Raw genomic sequence first — 25,208 nt, 5'->3', positions numbered from 1 at the left:
GGGTAAGTAATTGTATGATGGCAGAATTTTTGTGTTTGGTTGAACAATCCCTTTAACATCCTTACGTCAGCTGTCACATGATGTTTAATGCATGGATAATTTGCATATCAAATCTGACTTGTGGCTCAAAAACCCAGGGTTTATTTAGTGACCTAATGCGAAGATTTTGTTTTTATGTATTCAGTGACTCATGCTTTAAGAAGAAATATTGCACTTGAATAAATCTGGACAGCATGACATCAGAGAGTAATTAAGCCCGTTTGCGTTGGAATTCCGTTTCCAATTCCTGTGCTCAGGTTTGCGCGAGCACCTGCAGGTGCGTGTGTGTGTGTGTGTGCGTGCGCTGTTTTCACTGGACAGCGTTCAAACTCTGGAAAAGAGAGAGCGAGGGAGAGCGCGCATTACGCCATCCTTCCCTCCTGGAAAAAGTGGGAATTTAAACAAGTCTCTCTGAAGATATCAAGCAGAACCGCTGGACTTCAGCGAGGGACTCTGCGCTTTCCTACTAGGATCTTGGATCTCCACTTTTGGAGCTGGATCACTATGGTTCTGAAGAGCGGGACTCATGGCGATGTTTTGCGCATAATAATCGATCAGACGTTTCCAAAGCTTCATCTGTACCTCTCCAAACCCGCTCATGGTAGAGCTGTCCATTTCTCCATCACCGAAGCTCAGAGGAAGATCAGAGGATGAAAGTTCTGACTAGTCTCCCTCTTTTACTGGGCTTCTTGACTCTGCTGGACTTCATCGTCGCCGGTCACAGGAGCACCGGAGCGGCCAAACTCAATCCGCGGTTCCCGGTGGCGCGCAACGGCACCTCCGATAACGCGAAGATCTCCCGCATCCGCGCCGGTCCTCCTCCGATAAAGGCTGACGGGAACCCGGCGCGCGTCAGTTTAGGGCGCAAGGAGGCCGCGCGCTCTTGGGTACCCAAGGATGCAGCAAACCTCGCATCTCCTTCCAGCATCCAGCACCAGAGTAAAGCAGCTTCTGCGCAGAAATCCTCCGCTCCGGCTGCGGTCCGGGCCGCTCCTGCCGGGATCAAGAGCATTGCTCCGGCACCGGCCCATCTGCGGATGAAAAGCGCGGTGAAGCTGGAGAACAGCGAGGAGCCCAAACACCCGCTAGTGATCCCTCATGACTACATGCTGTCCCTGTACTGGTCCCTGACCAGCGGAGAGGTCAATACCAGTGTCCTGCACGAGGCGGGCATGGCCAACACCATCACCAGCTTTGTGGACAGAGGACAAGGTGACGCGCAACAATATGTTTGACTTGGAGGGTTATACTGAATGTGTATTATAACCGGGGCAAGTTGTCACAATGGGGATTTGTCATGTCAAATGTTTTTTCTCCATCTAACGAATTTTTTTTTCATCTTTATTTCACTATAATTTAAAATTAAAATATTAGGTTATTTTCATAAATGTATATTTTTAACGAATTATTTGGTAACTCCTTAAATTAATGGTCCATTAGTTAATGTATTTACTAACATGAACAAACCATTAGTAATACATTTATTACGGCGTTTATTCATCTCTGTTAACGTAAGTCAATGTTAAGTTAAATAGCGTTAGTTCATATTAACGCCTGGTGCATTAACTAATGTTAACAAGCACAACTTTGGATTTTAATAATGCATTAGTTAATGCTGAACTATGATTAATAAATGCTTTACAAGATAATTCATTCTCAGTTAATGTTAGTAAATACATTAGCTAACGAAACCTTATTCTCAAGTGTTACCAATTATTTCATAATTATTTACTATAACTTACACAAATGAACACAATCAAATCAGTACTTTTTACGTTATGGGGAAGGATTTATTTATTTATTTATTTATTTATTTATTTATTTATTTATTTATTTATTTATTTAATATCAACCAGTGTGACAACATGCCCCGCCGTTAGGGGCCAGTATCGTTTTGTCCTTGAGGATGATGGTAAAAATGCTCAAATATTTAACAAAGATTTTTCACCTCTCCCCATAAAGAAACTGACTTTTAAGACAAACCATTCTATAAAATACTAACTCAAGTAGAAAGTGTGACAGAGAGCCCCAGTCTCAGATTTTAATACTGAAATCACATTAACGTTTATATTTTAGCTGTTCTTACGATTTTTTTAGCACCCTTAAATATTCATAGAGACTGTAATAACTAATCATGTGCATAAATATTTTATTTAGTTCGACAAATGACCAGACCTCATCATAAATGTGTATGATGGCACAAAAAAGTTAGAAAGGAAATAGAGTGAGTTATAGCCTGTCAAACTGCAGGATGCTGCTGTCACTGCTTGAAATGTCACGTCAACTACCCATTTGGAGTCTACTGCATTTACGCTCAATTGTCCTTTTCGGTTTATACAAAAGAGTCAAAATAAGAAAACATCTTATTTCTGCTTAGCATTTCACTACCCATTAAATCTGCTCAATCTTTTTTTTTAATCCGGGTCTCTGACCAAAACCAACTGTGTCAATATGCATCTGGCACAGGACTTTTGATGGACCTCTGCTCAAAGTAAATAAACTCCTGGGCCGGTTACAAGTAGGTGGCCTCAATATGCCTTTATTTTTTCTAAGTAAATCTTTTTAAAACGGCATTTAAGCGGTCTTGCTTTCTGTAACCGAGTCCTCAGAAGCTTTGAATGGTTTTAGTTTATGCCGTGTGAAATGCTCTATGCAGATTTACAGTTCCCACATCCTCTGTGGACACGGAGCAAAAATGCATGCTTTTTCCTTTTACCTGAAGGAAAATAATGAACGTTTACTCAACTCCATGTCATTTCAAACCTCTATTCATGAGGATAAACGGGGATATTAGCTCTCCATTTAGTTTTATTGAAAGAAAAAAGTAACCTGCAACATTCTGCGAAACATCTCATTTTGTGAAGAAAGACAGTCATACATGTTTGGATCAATGTGATTTCATTTTAGGAGAAAGTTTGGAAATCCATTGCACATTATGTCCTTTCAGTGTAATTTACATCACCACACACACGCGCACGCACACACACACACACAGTTCTAATCAGCTGCACTCTCTCTGCCCTTCTCCGTGCACTTCAGATGGTCTTTTCAGCCCATGTTAGTGAAAGCCATATGTCACGGTGGTAGGCCGACTGGTAAATAGCTGCAGGTTGATAATAATGCTGTGTTTACAGTATGTTGTGGTCTCCAGACCGAGGTCGTCTGGTTTTAATAGTCTTTTGAAAGCAAACTGTTCTTGGATAAAATGAAACCTTTGATTTTTATAATGCACTGCCTTCATATTGCATTGCATGCAGAGAGACACACACACACACACACACACACACACACACACACACACACACACACACACACAATCAGGATGTGCAAGCTCTGATTGTGAGAAAGTTTAGCTGTGGTGCTTTAGAAAAGATCAAAGTGACGGATCATATTAGCATTTTAAAGATAAATCTCTTCAGTTACATCAAAGTTAGGTAATGGTATCAGATGGCAATACCATTTGACTGAATCATTTCCATATTTCGGCAATATGTTGTTCATTGTGCATGATACTCAATAGTTATTCAAAAAATGCCTTTGGATTATCATGGTAAATGCTTTAAAGTTGGCATTTACACAATGCATGTTCAAAATGTGTGGTATTACCACTATAAAACACAGTATTAACCTGAAATTATGTGGAAGAAATAGTATTACTATAGTTAATTGTGGTATAATTTTGGGAAATGTTAAAACAAATACAAAACAAAAAATGGATGAAGAAAAACACTCTACACTACCTGACTAAAGTCTTGTTGTTGATCTAAGTTGTTAGAGCAACAAATAATAACTTGACTTCTAGTTGATCATTTGGAAAAGTGTCAGGTAGATTTTTCCCATGAATGATCTGTTGAACTGCATCCCAATCATCACAAACACTGCAGAAGACCTATTGGAACCCGCATGGACTCAAGATTCTCATAGAATTCAGTCAAGTTTGGTGAAGGAAAAATCATGGTTTGGGGTTACATTCACTATGGGGGCGTGCAAGAGATCTGCAGAGTGGATGGCAACATCAACAGCCTGAGGTATCAAGACATTTGGGCAAATTCTTCAGCAGGATAGCGCTCCTCATACTTCAACCTCCACCTCAAACTTCCTGGAAGCAAAGAAGGTCAAGGTGCTCCAGGATTGGCCAGCCCAGTCAACAGGCATGAATATTATTGAGCATGTCTGGGGTAACATGAAGAAGGAGGTATTAAAGATGAATCCAAAGAAGCTTGAACTCTGGGAGTCCTGCAAGAATGCTTACCCTTACGGGTAGGGGTGTCCCAATTGTCTTTAGCTTAAAGGTGTAGGGCTAAGGGGAAGGTGTAAATACCCCTTTGAACAAAGATTTTTCAGGACCACACTCGAAACCAAGGGGTAAGAAAATTTCCCAGATTACACTAACCACAATGGCAGGATAGTTGCCCCGGAAGTAAGGAGATCCACAAATTTAGTATTTTTTTGTAATTATTAAGAATTTTTACAACAAACAAACACATGTTTTAATATATTCATAACCGCGTTTGTGTTTTACCGTCATACTTTTATAAAAAACGCTAAAATAAAAACCGTTAAATTTCGCTATCTATAATCCATAATAATAACTCCTGTACAGCAGTCACACAACATTCTGTCACTCGATGACACTGGAATACCCTGTCAGAAAAGTCTAGTGGCTGAGAATGAGCTTTTTACAGTGTCTGCTATAATGTTAGTGTTGCTTTCGTGTGTTTGCATACATGAATAAGGGCCACTTTGTAAATGCGCAGTACAGTTATGAGCTTACTGCCACATTAGATCATTATGATGACATAATATATGCCTTCAGTGATTTCCTGAAGATAAATACCAAAAAATAACACAACTGGAATAACTACAGCAGTCACGATCGTCTGATCTCAAATGAAGCAAGATATCGCGGTATGATGACGTATGCAGCGGATGTAGTGCTGTCCCATTTCTTGGGGGTAAATTTGAAGCCCTCTTCCTTCACACTTGTTTTTAAGGGCAAAGGGTAAGGGGTACAAAAATAGAATTGGCATTGGACCTTTCTATGCCAATCCAGATGACTTTATTAATAAGTTATTTGAGTCATTGCAGAGATGTCTGGATGCAGTCCTCCAAGCTCATGATTGAAGTCATACACAATATTAATTCTGTTCCCACTGCACCATGACTTTATATTCTATACTGTACATTATTTCTGTTAAGTGACAAGACTTTAGTCTTATCAAAGTCAGACCTTACTGTCCTAATTAAATGATTAATAATGAAGGCATGATCATATTTTATTTTGGTAAAATAAGTGTAATCTAGAGCTCTTTGCCCTTCATATAAGCCACTTCTGATACCAAATGATCAATTAGAAGTCAAGATATTATTTGTTGTTCCTAAAACCTGGATAGGCAACAAGACTTTTGTTAGTAAGTGTATTACCCTCACACATGTGCAAAACTTACCATTGTGAGCATGGTATTGACATGAAACCTGTATAAAACTCAATGGCATTATCATGGTACATGTAAACAAACCACAGTAAACATTTTATATAACATATTATTGTGAGTGATATCATGTGTAAAAAAAAATGATATCATTATAGTAAATCATGGTATTATTGTGTCCACAAACTTGTAATTCTATAGTAAAAGTCTAAAACATGAATATGATGCATGTATAAAACTGCACACAATTATCATGATAATCTACAATATTTCGCTGATATCATATGAAAAAAAACTTGCTATTACTATGGTAAATAATGGTATTATCATGATAAATATAAAATGATGTGTCCAAAAATGCCTAAACAACAACAAAATGTATTTACATGTTTTTATTCTGATACGATGTGCAAAACACTGTATTACCATGCCTGTACATGCCTGTACAACCATAACATCATGGTTATGTGCATGTACTGTAAAACAGTATAAATGTCAGCACTGTTTTAACTGAGCTTCTCTTTTGCAGATGAGCGTGCGCCACTGCTGAGACGCCAACGGTACCTCTTCAACATCAGCTCAATGGAGAAGGAGGGTCTGCTGGGTGCGGAGCTGCGGATCCTCCGAAAGAAGCACATGGACTCTCGAAAAGCCGCGTTCTCTGAGGGAATGGCAGCTCTGAGACTCTCCACCTGCGCCTCAGGTAAAAACACAGCTGTCCTGCTGCAGACGAGACCTTTCGACTCTCACAGCGCCTCCTACTGGGAGGTGTTTGACATCTGGAAGGTGTTCAAGAACTTCAGAAACACTCCTCAGCTCTGCTTGGAGCTGGACGCCGTTGATCACGGCCGACCACTTGACTTGAGGTTACTGGGATTGAGTCGAGCGGGACGGCAAACTAAGGAGAAAGCCTTCTTCGTGGTGTTCGGGCGCACAAAAAAGCGAGGACTCTTTTACAATGAAATCAAAGCACGGTCCGGGCATGATAATAAGACCGTGTATGAGTATCTGTTCACTCAGAGGCGGATGCGTCGGGCACCGTTGCCGCGTGGGAAAAAACCAATCAAGAACCCCAAACAGAGATGCAACCGCAAGCAGTTGCACGTGAACTTCAAGGAAATGGGCTGGGACGACTGGATCATCGCTCCGCTGGAGTACGAGGCCTTTCACTGCGACGGCGTCTGTGACTTTCCCATCCGCTCCCATTTAGAGCCGACCAATCACGCCATCATCCAGACCCTGATGAACTCCATGGACCCTAGATCCACCCCGCCGACCTGCTGCGTGCCCACCAGACTCAGCCCCATCAGCATCCTGTACATTGACTCGGCCAATAATGTGGTGTACAAGCAGTACGAGGATATGGTGGTGGAGAGCTGTGGCTGCAGGTAGCAAGACGTGAACATTTACGTTTTGGGATTTCGTGACTTTCAGACTTTGTAACAATGTTTTGGTAAGACTGTCAAAACCAAGAGTACGACTTCCATTAGTTGCAAACATTCGCCAAGGGATGCCCAAACTTGGTCCTTGAGGGCAAGTGTTCTGCATATTTTAGTTCCAACCCAATTAAACACACCTGAACCAGCTAATCAAGCTCTTTCTAGGTATACTAGAAACTTCCAGGGAGGTGTGTTGAAGGACGTTTGGAGCTAACTATGCAGGACACCGGCCCTCCAGGACCATGTTTGGACACCCCTGCTTTAGCCTGTCAACTTGGAGGAGGGTTGTGCACAATGCTGAATTTAACAGAGAATCTCTTAAATCCCATTTTAATTTTTTGAATTTGAATACAGGTCACAAACGCGATGCAAAATAGCAATTTAAATGTGATTTATAAGGAATTTTAGCCACTTTTCAACTATCGTGGTTAACAGTTCTAATGCTGGATTCACACCAAACATGGATCTCTCGCTCTAGTTTACCCGTGGGACTTCCATTAGGGCTTGGCCAATTCACATTCTTACACGGTTCCATTTAGAAGGGCTCATCTTTTCGCCAATACTTTGGAGAGTTTACCCTGCGGAGTGAGAGTTTTTAAAGGATTAGAGTATCAGGATGTGCCCTCCTGAATGGAACACAGTGTGCGACACCAGTCGACTTACCAAGTCGAAGTTTCCATCAGATGTTGCCTTCGAAATACTTCAATTAAAGGGCTCATAGGAGTAGGCATGGGACAATAACAATTTTCAAGGTATATCGCGGTTTGAAAAAGTCAAGGTTTTAAAATTGCCAAAATTTTCTGCTTTACCGTTCCTAAGGTATATGTAAGATTTCTTTATTTAGTTTTCTCACACAGTATTTCCAGCACAGTGGCAGATTTAGGCATTTGCAATATGGGTGATCGCGCAGTGCGGCATCTTGCTGGGGGCGGCACGGAGAGACAATGCAAAAAAAAAAAAGGGCATCACAGTGGCGCAGTGTGCACGATCGCCTCACTTCAAGAAGGTCGCTGATTCAAGCCTCGGCTGGGTCAATGGCATTTCTGTGTGGAATTTGTATGTTCTCCCCGTCTTGGCGTGGGTTTCCTCCAGGGGCTCCGGTTTCACCCATAGGCCCAAAGACATGTGGTATAGATGAATTGGGTAAGCTAAATTGGCTGTAGTGTAAGTGTGTGAATGAATGTGTATGGACGTTTCCCAGTGATAGGTTATGGCTGGAAGTGTATCCGCTGCAAAAAACATATGCTGGATAAGTTGGTGGTTCATTCCACTGTGGTGACCCCAGATTAATAAAGAGACTAAGCTGAAAAGAAAATGAATGAATGAATATTTTCGAGCAGTAAACACAATACCGTGATACTGTATTTTTATCCAAGGTTATCAAACTGTCAGAATCTTATATCAGCCCATGCCTTCATAGAAGTGGCCAGTTTTGAGCCCTTTGGTTTGAAACGACACTTCAATATGGCGGCTATGATTGGTTTTAACCTGAAATGCCCTTTTTAGGGCGATATATCCCATTTGGAACCCATCGTCATCCATTCTGAAGTTTGCACAACCCAGTCAATATAGATGCGATATTACCATCCTTAAAGGCAACCTATTATGCATAAATCACTTTTATAAGTGGTTTAAACACAGTGTGTGGCTTCAGTCTGTGAATATAGCCAGCCTCTAAAAGTAAAAATTAATCAAATCTATTTTTTATAATCACACTTGATAAAAACAGTCTGCAGAAACACTTTGATTGACATTCTCCCTTTGTACATGTCATCAGAGGGGAAAGCCCCGCCCCTTAGGGACAATCTCTCCCTCATTAGCATAATCAGATTGTACAGTATCTCACAGTCACACAGAGATGTGTTTTGTGTCCACATAGTCACCAAAACGGCAAAATTTGACGATGAGCCTAAAAGGGTCAGTTTCAAAGAGATATAAAACATTATCTGTGTGTCATTTGGAGCTGAAACTTCACACACACTCTAGGGACATCAGAGACTTATTTATCTTGTAAAAAGGGGCATAACAGGGGCCTCAAGTACAAAGACTTGCGTTGAATAAATACTAAAACATTGCGTACGGACAAAGCTGTAAATGTGCATACGCAGTAAAAAATTCAGACGTATGAAACACTGCGTACGCCGAATCCCACGCATATTCTCTTTGTACATCCGAATTAACGTGAAACTGAGCGCACGTGCATGAGCGCAAAACCTCTCCCTGCCTCCTCCCCCTAATAAATATGGTAATGACTCCACTTTGGCAAAACCAAACAAAAAAGCAATGGCAAAAGCAAGCAAGCAAGAAGAGAAACTTCACAGAATGTGAATTGGAGGTGCTCCTATCGGAGGTAGACCGGAGGAAAAACTGTGTTATTTGCAAATAAAACAAACACACAAGAAATACATGAAGTTGGCACGGACCAACGCACATTCTCACATTAAGTTCATCGTTAGTAAATCCAAACGTGAGTGTAAAACCTGGCGTACGCACAGTTTTTGTGCGTATGCAGCGTTGATACATGAGGCCCCAGGTCTCTTTTAAACCTCTTTCACATTGCATGTGTAAGCAGAGCGTAAAGGCTGTTTTATACAGTACCCAACATAACATCCAACATCCTTAGAAATCCTGCCTGTTGTGAAGTCCTTTAAGCTTCTTTGGATGCTTTAAAGGCATATATTTACAATAATGCATATTTGAACGTGTGATGTGAAAGAGGTGTTGGGTTCACATGAATGATTAAGAACAAACACTGTTGCCTTTACATTATTTTACATTGTTTACACAAACCTGTGTTGATGTGGCAAGAAAACCTGGTCAAATTTTAGATGTCTTCAAATCTAGTAAGTAGTTTCTCTGCTGATAAGTTTGGCAGGTTAGCGGTGCTCAGTTTGCCCCTGCTGGTGGATGTCGAAACTACACCATCTGGCTGCTGCTCTAACTATGGATTATCAGTGAATGCATTTCATTCGAAGCAACAGTTCATTCACAAGTTTTTTAATTACATAGTTCTAGTGTCAGATCTGGTGCAAGAACACCACTATTACCCACAGCTGTTTTAACAGCTTTGTTTTTGTCATTATTAGCTGCTCAACAGAAGCACATTTTCTTTTAAAGTGTTAAAAGAACTTGATTAAATGTTAAGTTGTTATATAAGAATGTATTGTTTTTATCGAGATGTCATGTAGATCAGTGCCAAGTAAATACTTTTGTTTTTATCTTTGTTTCACAGAAGTGTCATAACTAAAGGGATTAATAGTTGTTTTTTTTAACAATGCAGTTACTGTACAAGGTAACTACATGTAACGCATATTGTGATGTCAACCATTTTACAACGAAAATGGTTTCAAACTTTTTTGTACATATCGGAAAGGTCTATAAATACATGTGAACATGGCATTTAAATATAGTGAATTTAATTCAACTACAGCACAGTTTACCTGTGTTCACACTTTCAGTATTTTTGTATGATTGGACAGTGTTAGCTGATAGCAGCAGATATATTAATAATTTGTTAAAACTATTTTGGTACTTTTTACAGCAAAATGAGTTCAGCTTTGTTAATGACAGGACAATACCATGACAGAAATAAAGTTGGACATTTTCTATGCAATCCATTGCCTAATCCTGAAACAACTGAATGAATGATTTGTTTGTTTTTCAGTAACCATATCTTTATAGCAAAATGCCTGGATATTTATAATGTAAAGTGTGAAACATTTTCACTAATAAAGTATACAGACCTCTAAAATTCAGTCTGATTTTATGTGATTGATGTAACTGAATACAAATATTTCCCAAGTTCTGTTTAACAGAGCAAGGAATTTTACACAGTTTTTCCTTTGCTGAAATCATTTGTTAATTTTTTCCTCATTAATGTTCACCCCATATTGACAGAAAAAAACATATGCTGCGTCCCAATTCGCATACTATCCATCCTAAACAGTATTTGAAAGTAGAATAAGTATGTCCCAAATCGTAGTATGTTGAAAAGAGTTTGCCAAAGGTTTCCGTATGGTTTACTATTTCCGGTAAAAACTCGTAGTGTCGAAGCGTCTAGACTCAAACCGCTGATATTACCCACAATATATTGCGCGTAGGACGTGAGTTCGATTTAGAACTACAAACGCGGATGAAAAGTGTAAACAAACTACAAACATGGTGGATGCACTAGACCAACCGTCAAGTAGAGAGGCTTTGGTAAAGACGTTTGTATGACTGTTAATTAATATCTAGTCCCCTGGAACATGTTTTAATTGTGTTTTCTGTGTTTTATTTCATCTGCAACAACAATACTGAATTTATATAAAGACGTGTTTGGACATTAACGTCTGAATGCGGAATTATCCAAACACCTGAGGAGATTCCTCTGCATGAAAGACTCGTGAATGGGAGATTAACCTGCTGCTGCTTCTCCAATAAGGTAGGAAATTAAATATGAAAGAAATGTGGATGATGTGTGGATGATTGACAGGGCTCATAACTAAGCAACACAACGATCTGTTAACAAGGAAGTAGTATGTCCCAAAAGCTTGCATACTCTTCTGTTACACACTCAAAAGTGTGTACTTTTCCTTCACAAAAAGTACATACTTTTAGGGTGTAGTAGAAGTATGCGAATTGGGATGCAGCAACAGAATTGTTTACATTTTTGGAGATTTATTAAAAAAGAAAAACTTAAATATCACAAGGTCCTAAGTATTCAAACCCTTTGCTGTGACACACACTCATTTCACTCAGGTGCTGTCCATTTCTTCAGATCATCCTTGAGATGGTTCTACACCTTCATTTGAGTCCAGCTGCATTTGATTATACTGATTAGACTTGATTAGGAAAGCCACACACCATACAAGACCTTACAGCTTACAATGCATGTCCATAATCCTTAAATGGAAGACGTTTGGGAAGACCAGAACCTTTCTCAGAGCTGGCCGTCCAGCCAAACTGAGCTGTAGGGGGAGAAGAGCCTTGATGAGAGAGGTAAAGAAGAATTCAAAGATTACTGTGGCTGAGCTACAGAGATGGGAGAAAGTTGTAGTATGTCAACCATCACTGCAGGTGATATATGAAAGCCCGCATGGCTTTTTGCTAAAAAAAACACCTGAAGGACTTCAAGATGGTGAGAAATAAGATTCTTTGGTCTGGTGAGATGAAGATGGAACTTTTTGACCATAATTCTAAGTCGTATGTGTGGAGAAAACCAGGCACTGCTCATCACCTGTTCCAACCGTGAAGCATGGTGGTGGCAGCATCATGCTGTGGGGGTGTTTATCAGCTGCAGGCACAGGACAACTGATTGCAATCGAGGGAAAGATGAATATGGCCAAATACAGGGATATTATGTATGAAAATCTTCTCCACAGTGCTCAGGACCTCAGACTGGGCTGAAGGTATAAATTCCTACAAGATAATGACCTTAAGCGCACAGCTAAAATAATGGAAGGATTTGCTTCACAACGACTCCATGACTGTTCTTGAATGGCCCAGCCAGAGCCCTGACATAAATTCAATTGAGAATTTCTGGAGACCTAAGAATGGCTGTCCACCAACGTTTATCATCCAACCTGAGAGAATTGGAGACGATCTGCAAGGAGGAATGGCAGAGGATCCCCATATCCAGGTGAGAATAACTTGTTGCATCTTTTCCCAAAAGACTCATGCCTGTATTCGATCAAAAGGGTGCTTCTACTAAATACAGATTTTATTATTATTATTATTATTATTATTATTATTATTAGCCCCCTTAAGAAATTATGATTAATATTATATGGCTGTAAACGACTGATTTGCTTAACCATGACCTAGTTAAGCATTTAAATTATACTTTGAGTTACATATTAGTATCTTGCAAAATAAGTAATAAAGCATTTTGTACTGTCACCATGGCAAAAACAAAAGAAATTGGTTATTAAAACTACTGTTTAAAAATGTGTTGGAAAAAAATCTCACAGCATATTTAAAATATTTGAAAATGAATAAAAATTTAATGCGAGGGCTAATAATTTAGCCTTCAGCTATCTCATTTCACTGCCATGCAGCTATTCGTTGTACATTCACCACCTCTTATACCTTAATTCTAATACAAAACTAAACTAGATTAACAAATAAGACGTTCATCTAAGTATTGGTTCTTGTTTAATAGGATTAACTTATGGTTGTCGCTGTATGTGGCTCTGGATTGCGGCAAAGTGTCAAACTAGATCAGATTGTACAGTATCTCACAGTCTCACAGAGATGTTTTGTTTCCACATATAAGCAGAACCACCTGCTGGCCTGAATTCGAGGCTATAGTTTTAACCCGTGGAGCTAATTGAATACAACTTTAATTGGCCTTCCATTAGCCTGTGCAGATTTCACAATGATACTTTGGGAAAGCTGACAAAAACATGTCTGGCCGATGGACAGCCGCTACTCCAAAACTCTCTCACTTTTATAGAGTTCCTGCAGCTTTGAGCGGAGAGAGAGTGTTTCCTAAACCTTAATCTCTCTCTTCTCCGTCTTTCAGGCTTAACATTTTTGTTGGCTTGTTATCGGTTCTGGCAAGGAAACCTTGACCGATGTTTAACATTTTTCCAACGCAATCTTATATTTCCTTGACAGATGCCTGTACAATTGTATTATATAGCAGAATACCACGCATCGGAAAACGAATTAAAGATGTAAGCAAGAAAAAACAATGTTTGAGGAAGATTGTTTTGCTTTTCGCTTAGATTTGGAAGAGGATAAAGTTTTATAGGGTTATAAAACTCAAGAGAGGAAAACGTAACACCCAAACCCTCCAGCAGAGCCCATGAACTCCATGTTCAGAGTCATATTTTATGTATTTAAGTCAAACATGTATGCTACTTTTCATTTAAATACCATATCGAAGATATTTTCTTAACAAGTTCATGACCCAAACCTTTTCCTATATAGTCTCCTACCATGTAACTATGAGGAAGGAGTTATTAGTTACTCTTTCTTCCACGATGACTTTACAGGACCTGAGTGAACATGTATTGTTTCATATGGTGGAAGAGAAAAGAAACGTGTTTTTAGTTTCAAAATTTGACTTGTTTAAGCTTTAATTGTTTGCAGTTGCTGGAAAAAGTAATCCGATTACTTGTAACATGAGATTACATAGATCCAACCATTTTAATTTTGTTCTGAACTTCCCACAATTTATCACTTATGATAAATTCATCAAGTTTCTTTGGATTCATCTTCAATGCCTCCATCTTACCGCAGAAATGCTCAATAATGTTCATATCTGGTGACTGGGCTGGCCAATCCTGGAGCATCTTGCTCTTTGCTTTCAGGAACTTTGATGTGGAGGCTGAAGAATGAGGAGCGCCATCCTGCTAAAGAATTTGCCCTCTCCTGTTGTTTGTAATGTAATGGGCAGCACAAATGTCTTGATACCTCAGGCTGTTAATGTTGCTATCCACTCTGCAGATCTCTCGCATGCCCCCATACTGAATGTAACCCCAAACCATGATTTTTCCTTCACCAAACTTGACTTATTTCTGTGAGAAGCTTGGGTCCATGCTGGTTCCAATAGGTCTTCTGCAGTATTTGTGATGACTTGGATGCAGTTCAACAGATCATTCATCTGAACAATCTACCTTCTGCCACTTTTTCTAATGATCAACTAGAAGTCAAGTTATTATTTGTTGCTCTTACAACTGAGATAAATAGATAGATAGATAGATATTAATATTATTAATTCCCACTCCGAATTGCCTTGTTTTAGAAAAAAATGGAAGCCAATCACAGCATTAGCAAAGTCAGCCAGACAGCTTTTAATAACACAGCCAATACAATGTCATCAGGTCAGGCGAAAGACCACCTTTGTCGTTCATGCATAAACTTCCCAGCATGCCTGGCCCTCCTGGTTTTGGCCGGCGCTCTGACGTTCTGCAGATTGGCCCGTTTGATTCCCACCCCCAGCTTTGAGAAAACACGGGAGAGTCTGATGGATCAATGGCATGCATGCTTTCGGGACGTCCGTCACTGGATTTGGCAGCCGCTTCCACGCATCAAGGCATTCCAATGGACGCAGATAATTTGATCTGCCTCCTCCTATTTTCTGTCTGTGAATGACATCAGAACACCATGTAGAGATCTGTCAGGGCTGGACGAATTAGCAGTGATACTTTGAGCTTCAGTACTGAATCCACATTGCACATCTGCTCACGGAGCGAGAGTAAGGCGTCTCGCGTTTGTTCTGATCAACGACTGAAGGGAGTCTGCTATTGTGCAATACAACTAAATATATAATCATTGAAGAATGTATTGAAAGGATGGAGTTCATTCAAAACTGAACATTCTGTCATGACTTCCTCCACTTGTTCCACACCTGTTTCAGTTTGTTTGCTCTGTTGAACGCAAATGAAGATATTTTGAAGAATGACGGAGACCTGAATGATTGACTTTTATTTGTCTTTCCTATTATAGATGTCAGCGGATGCCCTTCCAGCCGCAACCCAGTACTATGAAACACCCATACACACACATCACACTCATACACTACGGCCAATTTAGTTTATCCAATTCGCATATAGCGCATGTGTTTGGATTTGTGGGGAAAACCGGAGCACCCGGAGGAAACCCACACCAACACCGGGAGAACATGCAAACTCCACACAGAAATGCCAACTGACCCAGCTGGGACTCGAACCAGCAACCCTCTTGCTGTGAGGTAACAGTGCTAACAACTGAGCCACTGTGCCACCAGTGAAACTTTCAGTCATATTGAAAAACAAAATGCATTTATGAATTGAACGCACATGAACATTGCCAAAACTTTTGTTTAAAGCGTCGGTTAAGAAAAAAGCAAATATTCTGTTAATTTACTTACCCATAGGGCATACAAGATGTAACTGACTACATTAAAGATTTTTATAAACACAGTTATTCAAGGTAAACCATGGTAATAAAAGTTATTTATATATATATATATATATATATATATATATATATATATATATATATATATATATATATATATATATATATGATGATGATGATCTTATTTTGACTAAGCATGGCTATGAAGCAGAAAGGAAAGATGATGAGTATATATATACATACATACATACATACATACATACATACATACATACATACATACATATATATATATATATATATATATATATATATATATATATATATATATATATATATATATATATATATATATATATATATATATATATATATATATATATATATATATATATATATATATATATATATATACATACAGTTCTGTCTGGTTTTGAAATTTGATTGGCTTATAGCTGTGTAATATTCTGCCTGTAACATTACTCGTCCAGCCTCTTCACCCTTGTGTATTACTCCACCCACATACAGCAACAAGCAAAGGACACTCTACTTTTAGTGGCTGTTGGACATAATGTACCTTTGAAACTTTTTTTTTTTTTTTTTTTTTTTTGAGAATGTAGTTTAGTTAATTTAGTTAATTTATGACGATGGTGCCTATTTTAAATATTTATCATTTCAATATTTAACGCAGCATTTAAATATTTATAATTTCTGAGAGACGGCTCAAGAATAGACCAAAACAAGAGTAGTCATCAGATACAAAAAAAAAAATGAAGGAAATAATATGTGAAGTCTGTCTTATTTGTATTTGCAACACAATCTCACGGCAATTCATAACGATTTAGTGGCTTATTCATATGAATTCGTACGATCCAATTCGTACATTTTAATACGTTTTGCTCATCCCCCAATGACGGTTAGGTTTAGGGGTGGGGTTAGGTGCCACGCCTTTTTAAAATCGTACAATTTTGTACGACTGAACTCATACGAATTTGTACGAATTAGCCACTAAACTGACAAAACGTAAAATACTTACGTTTTCTTGTGAGATCAGGCTGGTATTTGATGACTAGTCTAGTTTTGGTCCATTATTAGATGTCTATTAGATTTTCAGCCCAATTCTCAGATAGACAGCCCAAATTTAGCCTTGTTTTGATGAAGCCGTCTATGTTTAGATGTCTATTAGACTTCTTTTAAAAACATTAAATGCATGCTGGGGTTCCATGTGACCAGAAGTGAAGAACTTGTTTTAAGGGGGAAAGTAAGGTTATGACACTTTATCAAAGATTCTGAGGGCAAATTCGATTTTACAAAAATATGAAGTTCCCAGATACATGATTTACAACAAGCACTGTATATGAAAATAAAAAGTGTAAATTTTGATTGCATTTTGACATTAAGCAGTAAATAAAAGTAACAGTAAATAAGTGTAAAAATCAAAATAATATGTATGCTATAAAATAATATAAATACTATGTTAGTCGAGTCTTCTACCAACCCAGGTTCATTCGGATATATATACCTATATACATTTCTGGAGAGTGTCAAATACGTCCCAGAAGCTACTTTTTTGCCGTTTTTGTTTGTGCAAATCCACTAAAGGCCGCTGTGTACACTTTTTCTGATCTCAAATTTTTCTTGTGACATTCTCACCCAGTTATTTACTTTGTTTTTGTCTTACCTGCTTTCTGGAACTGTTTTTCATCAGACTTGAACCCTGTCGCCGTGGTCAACTCAGCTCTGTGCCTCAAGTCTGCCGACACACATGGCGAGCGACTGGACAAACAGGTAACAGCAGGTAAGCCGTCCATATAGAGGTAGCAATCAGTTGGTAAGCACAAAAAGGAACAGTGTCATACTGCCCCGTAGCATTTGTATTAAAGACGAAATGCAGCCATAAGTACTTCTGGCAACATAATTCGCAATCTCTAGAAATGTATTTAGGGCTACGTTTCCAGAATGAGCCCATGTTGCCATCTACGTTTAGATGTCTATTAGACGTCTAAACACAAAATTGCCTGGTGGGATGCTACTTGTAATTTACAGTGGGGCTCTCCATCCTTTTGGGCGTTGCTATCAGTCATTTAGGGTGGGGCTATCAGGGTGTGTCTCGTTTCTGTTCTACCTTCATCCATTGCGTAAATCTTCGTTTATTATGTTAGCAATGTCCATCTTCCAACAATCTAATTGGTTCCAAAAGAATGAAATCATTCATGAATTTTCCTTCGGCTTAGTCCCTTTATTTATTAGGGGTCACCACAGCAGAATGAACTTATCCAGCATATGTTTTATGCAGCAGATGCCCTATCAACCGCAACCCTTAAGTACTTTAGTACTGGGAAACAGCCATACACCCTCATACACACACACACACACACACACACACACACACACACACTACAGCCAATTTAGTTCATCCAATTGCTTGAGGAGACAGTGCTAACCAATGAGCCACCATGTCGCCAGAGTGAAATCATGAAAACCCAAAATTGTTTGCTAATTTCTGAACCATTTCAAGTGGATGTACATCATGATAGAGTTCAAAAAGGACAATTTTAACTTCTGTTTCATGGCGACTTTGAAATTTGTATCCTGAACCGAAACCATTCTGATTTAAACCACCAAGAGCTGCGGTCTGTCTGTCGTTTCCTTTGCTTTGACGTTTGATTTTGCTCTACTTTTTCCAATATGGCCAACACCTGCAGTTCTACACGTACATTTCCAGTTGTCACTGAAACTGGAGTCTCTCCAAACATTGGCAGGCCACCCTGAGGGAATATTTATGTAGTCCTTTACATCGTGTTTTATTGTGTTTATTGTAGTATGCCAGGCAGACTCTCTCCTCACACCCGACTAAAATGGGAGCTGAGGAGGCGTGATTTACATTAGAGCTTCTAGCTTGTTGAAAGACAGGGACTGCATCTGATGTATAGCACATTGTAGGAGCAGACCAGAACATTGCGGGCCCGGATCTCCTTTTTTTGTGTGCGCCCATGTTGTTTCAGTGGTGGTTTATTTGGTTGATGGAGTGGCAAATCACACAAGTCATGCCTCATGCAGTAAACGTTATTTATTATTGTTCGATTGTACATTTCGCTGGAAGCCTTTTGGGGCCTGAGAATAGAAGGGAAGTGGATTTTCAAGCAGAAAACAGCTTCCGCTGGGAATAACATGGCTTAGTATCAGCTGTCAAATGAAACCGAGCGCTGCTTGTATTGGGATTTCTAAAGAATACAGGTATGTTTTGTTATAACTTTTATTGCGTTTGGCCCAAGTATGAAACCTAAGCCTGGTGGGTAAACACACACTTCTGCCATTTAAAACAATTCTGCAGCGTTAGGCATCGCACCACCTGACGCTCATGTACACAGTGATGTCATTTCCCATGTAAAAATGTGTGCACCCCCTGCAGCTTGTGAAGTTAAAATATTGATGGCTTTTATTTTATAAAGTCCTGCTTTAAAGGCTGCCAGTGAAGGCTTTGAGTTCATCTCCAGAAATACAGTTCTCAACATTACCTTCTTCTAAACCCCTTTTACTTATTATGTGGAATGACCGAACATTACCGTAATTCTCCATAATGTCTTGCATTGTTTATCTGCCTGTCTGTCTGTCTATTCCATCCATCCATGTATCTGTCAGTCTGTCTATCTATCTCTGTTTATTCTATCTATCTGTCTGTTCCATGCATCCATCCATCCATCTCTCCTTTATCTATCTGTCTGTCTGTCTGTCTGTTCCATCTATCTATCTTTCAATCTGTCTGTCTGTCCGTCCGTCCATCCATCCATCTATCTGTTTTTTGTCTTACTATTCCGTCCATCCATATATCTATCCATCTGTCTATTTATGTGTCTGTTTTATGTTGTTTGTCCGTCCGTCCGTTCTTCCTGTCTATCTGTCTATTTATGTGTCTGTCTATCTGTTTTTTATCTGTCTGTCTCATCCATCTATCTGTCAGTCTATCTATCTCCGTCTGTGTTTTATCTGTCTGTCTGTCTTATCTATCTATCTATCTATCTATCTATCTATCTATCTATCTATCTATCTATCTATCTATCTATCTATCTATCTATCTATCTATATACCTACCTGTCTGTTCCATCCATCTATCTATCTATCTTTCAGTCTGTCCGTCCATCTGTCTATCTATCTGTTTTTTGTCTGTCTATTCCATCCATCCGTCCATCCATATATCTATCCATCTGTCTATTTATGTGTCTGTTTTTAAGTTGTCTGTCCGTCCGTCCGTTCTTCCTGTCTATCTGTCTATTTATGTGTCTGTCTATCTGTTTTTTATCTGTCTGTCTGATCTATCTATCTATCTATCTATCTATCTATCTATCTATCTATCTATCTATCTATCTATCTATCTATCTATCTATCTATCTATCTATCTATCTATCTATCTATCTATCTATCTATCTATCTATCTATCTCTATCTATCTATCTATCTATCTATCTATATACCTACCTGTCTGTTCCATCCATCTATCTATCTATCTTTCAATCTGTTGGTCTGTCCGTCCATCTGTCTATCTATCTGTTTTTTGTCTGTCTATTCCATCCAACCGCCCATCCATATATCTATCCATCTGTCTATTTATGTGTCTGTTTTTAAGTTGTCTGTCTGTCCGTCCGTCCGTCCGTTCTTCCTGTCTATCTGTCTATTTATGTGTCTGTCTAACTGTTTTTTTTTATCTGTCTGTCTCATCTATCTATCTATCTATCTATCTATCTATCTATCTATCTATCTATCTATCTATCTATCTATCTATCTATCTATCTATCTATCTATCTATCTATCTATCTATCTATCTATCTATCTATCTATCTTTCAATCTGTTGGTCTGTCCGTCCATCTGTCTATCTATCTGTTTTTTGTCTGTCTATTCCATCCATCCGCCCATCCATATATCTATCCATCTGTCTATTTATGTGTCTGTTTTTAAGTTGTCTGTCCGTCCGTCCGTCCGTTCTTCCTGTCTATCTGTCTATTTATGTGTCTGTCTATCTGTTTTTTTATCTGTCTGTCTCATCTATCTATCTATCTATCTATCTATCTATCTATCTATCTATCTATCTTTCAATCTGTTGGTCTGTCTGTCCATCTGTCTATCTATCTGTTTTTTGTCTGTCTATTCCATCCATCCATCCGTGTACATTTACATTTAGTCATTTAGCAGACGCTTTTATCCAAAGCGACTTACAAATGAGGACAAGGAAGCAATTTACACAACTATAAGAGCAGCAGTGAACAAGTGCTATAGACAAGTTTCAGGTGTGTAAAAGTCTAAGAAGCAAAGCATTAGTAAAAAAATTTTTTTTTTTTTTTTTTTTTTTTTTTTTTTTTTTTTTTTTTGAGAGAGAGAGAGAGAGCACGGTTAGTGGTATAGCCAGAGAGGCAGTTGCAGATTAGGAAGGAAAGTGGAGACTAAACAGTTGCGTTTTTAGTCGTTTCTTGAAGACAGCAAGTGACTCTGCTGTTCTGATGTAGTTAGGGAGTTCATTCCACCAACTGGGCAGATTGAATGTGAGAGTTCGGGAAAGTCCCTCTTTGGGATGGAACAACGAGGCGACGTTCATTCACAGAATGCAAGTTTCTGGAGGGCACATATATCTGCAGAAGTGAGAGCAGATACGAAGGAGCACAGCTGGAGGTCACTTTGTAAGCAAACATCAGAGCTTTGAATTTGATGCGGGCAGCAACTGGCAGCCAGTGCAAACGGGTGAGTAGCGGAGTGACATGTGCTCTTTTGGGTTCATCAAAGACCACTCGTGCTGCTGCGTTCTGAAGCAGCTGAAGAGGTTTGATAGAACTAGCTGGTAGCCCGGCTAGCAGAGAGTTGCAATAGTCCAGTTTGGAGAGGACAAGAGCTTGAACAATGAGTTGAGCTGTATGTTCAGATAGGAAGGGTCGGACCTTTCTGATGTTGTAGAGTGCGAATCTGCAAGATCGAGCAGTTCTAGAAATGTGGTCAGAGAAGTTCAGTTGGTCATCAATCGTAACTCCAAGGCTTTTTACCATTTTGGATGCAGTGATGGTTGCTCCATCCATCTGGATTGAAAAGTTATGGTGAAGAGTCGGGTTGGCAGAAACTTCAAGCATTTCCGTTTTCATGAGGTTAAGCTGGAGATGATGATCTTTCATCCAGTGTGAAATGTCTGACAGGCAGGCTGAAATGCGAGCTGGAACCGAGGGATCATCAGGGTAAAAAGAGAGGTATATCTATCTATCTATCCGTCCATCCGTCTGTTTGTCTATTTATGTGTCTGTTTTTAAGCTGTCTGTCCATCCGTCCGTCCATCTATCCATCTTCCTGTCTATCTGTCTATTTATGTGTCTATCTGTCTGTCTGTTCCATCCATCCATCCATCTGTCTGTCAGTTCATCCGTTCATCCATCCATCTGTCCATCAATGCATCCACCCATCTATCTGTTTGTCTGTCTATCTTGATTTGTTGTAAACTTGATGTGTTCCTTTTTCTTGACTATTAGGCTGAGCATAATTCATCCTATAACAATCATGTTACAGTGGTCAGATTCATTTCTCAGAGCTGTACACAGAGATCCTGCACAAAACTTAGGAGTTCCACGTCCTTTGAAAGCGTTCCAGTCTTAAACTCTTGGAAAACTTCCGGCAAAAACATAGAGACGCTTCTGTTGGCCAGATTGATGGATCATAATGACGCCAGCATACAATTTTGATTTGGCATCAGGCAGAGGTCATTATTCAGGTCTTAAGAAAATGCTCAGGTGTTGAAAAATAATATTTGCAGGACGGTTCGGGGTCTCGGCCTCTACAGACGGTGTCTTTATACCTGCACATCCATCTCCTGCCCAGCATCTGTTCAAACAGCTGTAATCAGAGCTCTCGGTAAGCACAGGCTATTCCCACCGAGAAATTTCCAGTGCTTACACAAACAAGTTCTTAAGTCCTCCTGTTATGATTGGCCGTCATATTCCTAGCAGTTACACACAGGTATACGAGTTTATGAACGGTGACGCACAAGCTCGGGGACTAGCGTGTACACACACACACACACACACACACACACATTAGAGCTGTCATCTTTATACCATAAACCACACACAATAAGAGCTTTCATCAGGGCTTCAGATGCAGTTTAGTATGTGTTTATGATGTATCACATTATATAAAGTGTAGCTCATCAATCAAGCCAAACTTATTTATTAAATATTCACATTACATCCTTTTAATAGTGTCTATAAAAGCTTCATGAATGCTGCTTTCGGTCACACTTTATTTTAATATACAATTCATGCTATTAACAAACCATTAACGAAGACTTTTAGCTCAGTAAAATGCTAATTAGCTGCTTTTTATTAGAAAGGTAGTTGGGTTTAGGTGTTGGGGATGTAAAATAAGATAAAACTTTATAAATGCTAATAAACATGTAATATCTTAATAATAGGCAGGTTATAAGTGTGACAATGGCGGTGGTGACGACATGGAAACAGATTAGATCCAAGTGTAAGAAGTTTAATAGCTCTCAGCAAACAAATCCAAATCACCAGGCTAAATCGGAGTCAGTAAGCATGCAAGTTCAGAGTAACAAACAGAAAGTCTTCCAAGGCAACCAAGGCAAAAACAGTAACCCAAAAATCAGTAGTCAACAAAAACAGGCTCAAAGGTCAAAACAGAAAGGCAGAATAAAACCGTGACAAAATGCTCGGTAAGGCAACAGATACTGGCAATACTTCGCACTGAGTGTTTGGTGTGGCCAGGTTAATATGGCCACCAAACAGGAAGTAACCAACGAAGAACTGGCAGTCAGAATTCAGGTGAGGGCTCCCTCTGCTGGCTGGATGAGTGGTTGTCAGTCCTGTTTGTTACAATGAGCCTGTAGTAAATAGTGTGAATTGTTACTTAAACTGTGTTACCCTGCTTTTTTATGATTCATGTATTAATTAGTTATTAAATCCTTAAACTTCACTTACATTTATAGTAATAAAAATCCATAATAATTGACTTTAAATATAATCCTCAATTAAAATATTTATTATATTATACTAACTATTGGTGGAGTGAACTGCATTTATTGCACAGATGTTGACAAAGTTTGATAAATTGTAGACAAATGTTGAAAAGATTTAAAAATAAATAAATATAGCACTATGTGACTTGCTAAGATTTTAATATATTAAAATCTTAATCACATAGTGCTATTTATTTATTTAGTTAGTTAGTAGGTCAAATCTTTCATCAAACTATACAAAATCAGCCAGTCAGATGCATTGTTATGCATTAAGTTTACTGCCATCTGATTGGTTCACACCTTCAGAGGGTGGGTTTTTGGAGTTAGATATAGGCTGCGTCCAAAACCACGTACTATTCACTGTATTTAATTTTAAACCTACTACTCAGCCGTTAGAAAAGTACGTTCTATACAGTATGAATGAAGTATGAATGGAATACGGACATACTACATCCGCCATTTTGTCATGGTCACACGACCTTCCTGGTTCAATTCCATTGCTTCACTCCCATTCATGAATTCTCTCGTGTGGCATCATGGGATAGCACAGCGTGCATGGGATGCACACTTCAGTATCTCGCCGGAAGAAGTAAGTCATCCTGGGTACTTCTCGCATCCTGATTTTCAAATTCTCAATTCGGACGTACTATTCAGCTCACATAGTGATTTTAGCGTACTATACAGTATGCGGATTTCGGACGCAGCCCTAGATTTTTAGAATGGATTTAAAGGTGCTGTATGAAAGCTTTTGACTTATCTAAAGCATAACAATACCATAGTATGTTTGCAGATATTTAAGAAACATGCTAAGTGAACATTCTTGTTTATCTGAAAAACAATGCTGAAGTCAGATATTCTGCTTTGAAAATATCTGTTACGTGCAGAAAAACTGCCTATTTTTTTGGTTCTTTTGACCCGCCCAATGCCAGTTTAGCCAATTACATTTCATTACCTGGGTTGGCTTGGCGGAAAACAGTGTATTTCATTCAGAAAAGCTCTTAAAGCATGTCTCCATGACTGAAATGTGACCTCTGGTGGACAGTAGCAGACTCCTAAATGAGATGCAGATTCAGAGTTCCACATGAGGTGGTTATTAATAAGCAAATACTATAAATATGACAAATGTAAACATGAGGTGAGCAGGTTACATTGTAACCCCATGTCCTAACAACACATTATGTGACGAGATTTGCAGTGATGAGCAATTTGGCTGTTTTCACCAGACGAAACACGACGGATATTTAAATAAAGCCATTCAGAAGCACAGAATATGCACGCAATTACGAAATGGTAAGGTTCATAATCCAATAAATAGATATTAAATGTAAATGCTGAATCACGTGTTTAATTCTAAAGTTAAATTTCAAACGGTTTATTTTATCTTCAGAATCTGAGGTGAACAAGCTGCTGCTGCTTCATTACATGGCAATAAATGTCATGTAAAATGGCACTAAAAACTCACATTAT

The 25,208-nt window shown here is 38.9% G+C and overlaps 1 protein-coding gene across 1 annotated transcript; it reads left to right on the top strand.

The window, feature by feature from the left end:
- Positions 1 to 481: 481 nt before the first annotated feature.
- On the top strand, positions 482 to 10,643 carry gdf5 (growth differentiation factor 5). The gene is made up of 2 exons (XM_056460548.1): positions 482 to 1,251; positions 6,001 to 10,643. The coding sequence occupies exons 1-2, from the start codon at positions 690 to 692 to the stop codon at positions 6,861 to 6,863; spliced, it is 1,425 nt and encodes a 474-aa protein (XP_056316523.1). The 5' UTR covers positions 482 to 689; the 3' UTR covers positions 6,864 to 10,643.
- Positions 10,644 to 25,208: the final 14,565 nt, after the last annotated feature.

The sequence above is a fragment of the Danio aesculapii genome, chromosome 6, assembly GCF_903798145.1.
Source record: "Danio aesculapii chromosome 6, fDanAes4.1, whole genome shotgun sequence".
NCBI classification, from domain to species: domain Eukaryota; kingdom Metazoa; phylum Chordata; class Actinopteri; order Cypriniformes; family Danionidae; genus Danio; species Danio aesculapii.
The sequence above is the reverse complement of the archived record's forward strand: the minus strand, read 5'-3'. Positions and strand labels throughout refer to the sequence as shown.

Bases quoted from the DNA above. Each gene is read 5' to 3' on its own strand.
- gdf5 (XM_056460548.1), top strand. From the start codon at position 690: ATGAAAGTTCTGACTAGTCTCCCTCTTTTACTGGGCTTCTTGACTCTG. The intron at 1,252-6,000 runs GTGACGCGCAAC...TCTCTTTTGCAG, and splicing joins CTTTGTGGACAGAGGACAAG to ATGAGCGTGCGCCACTGCTG.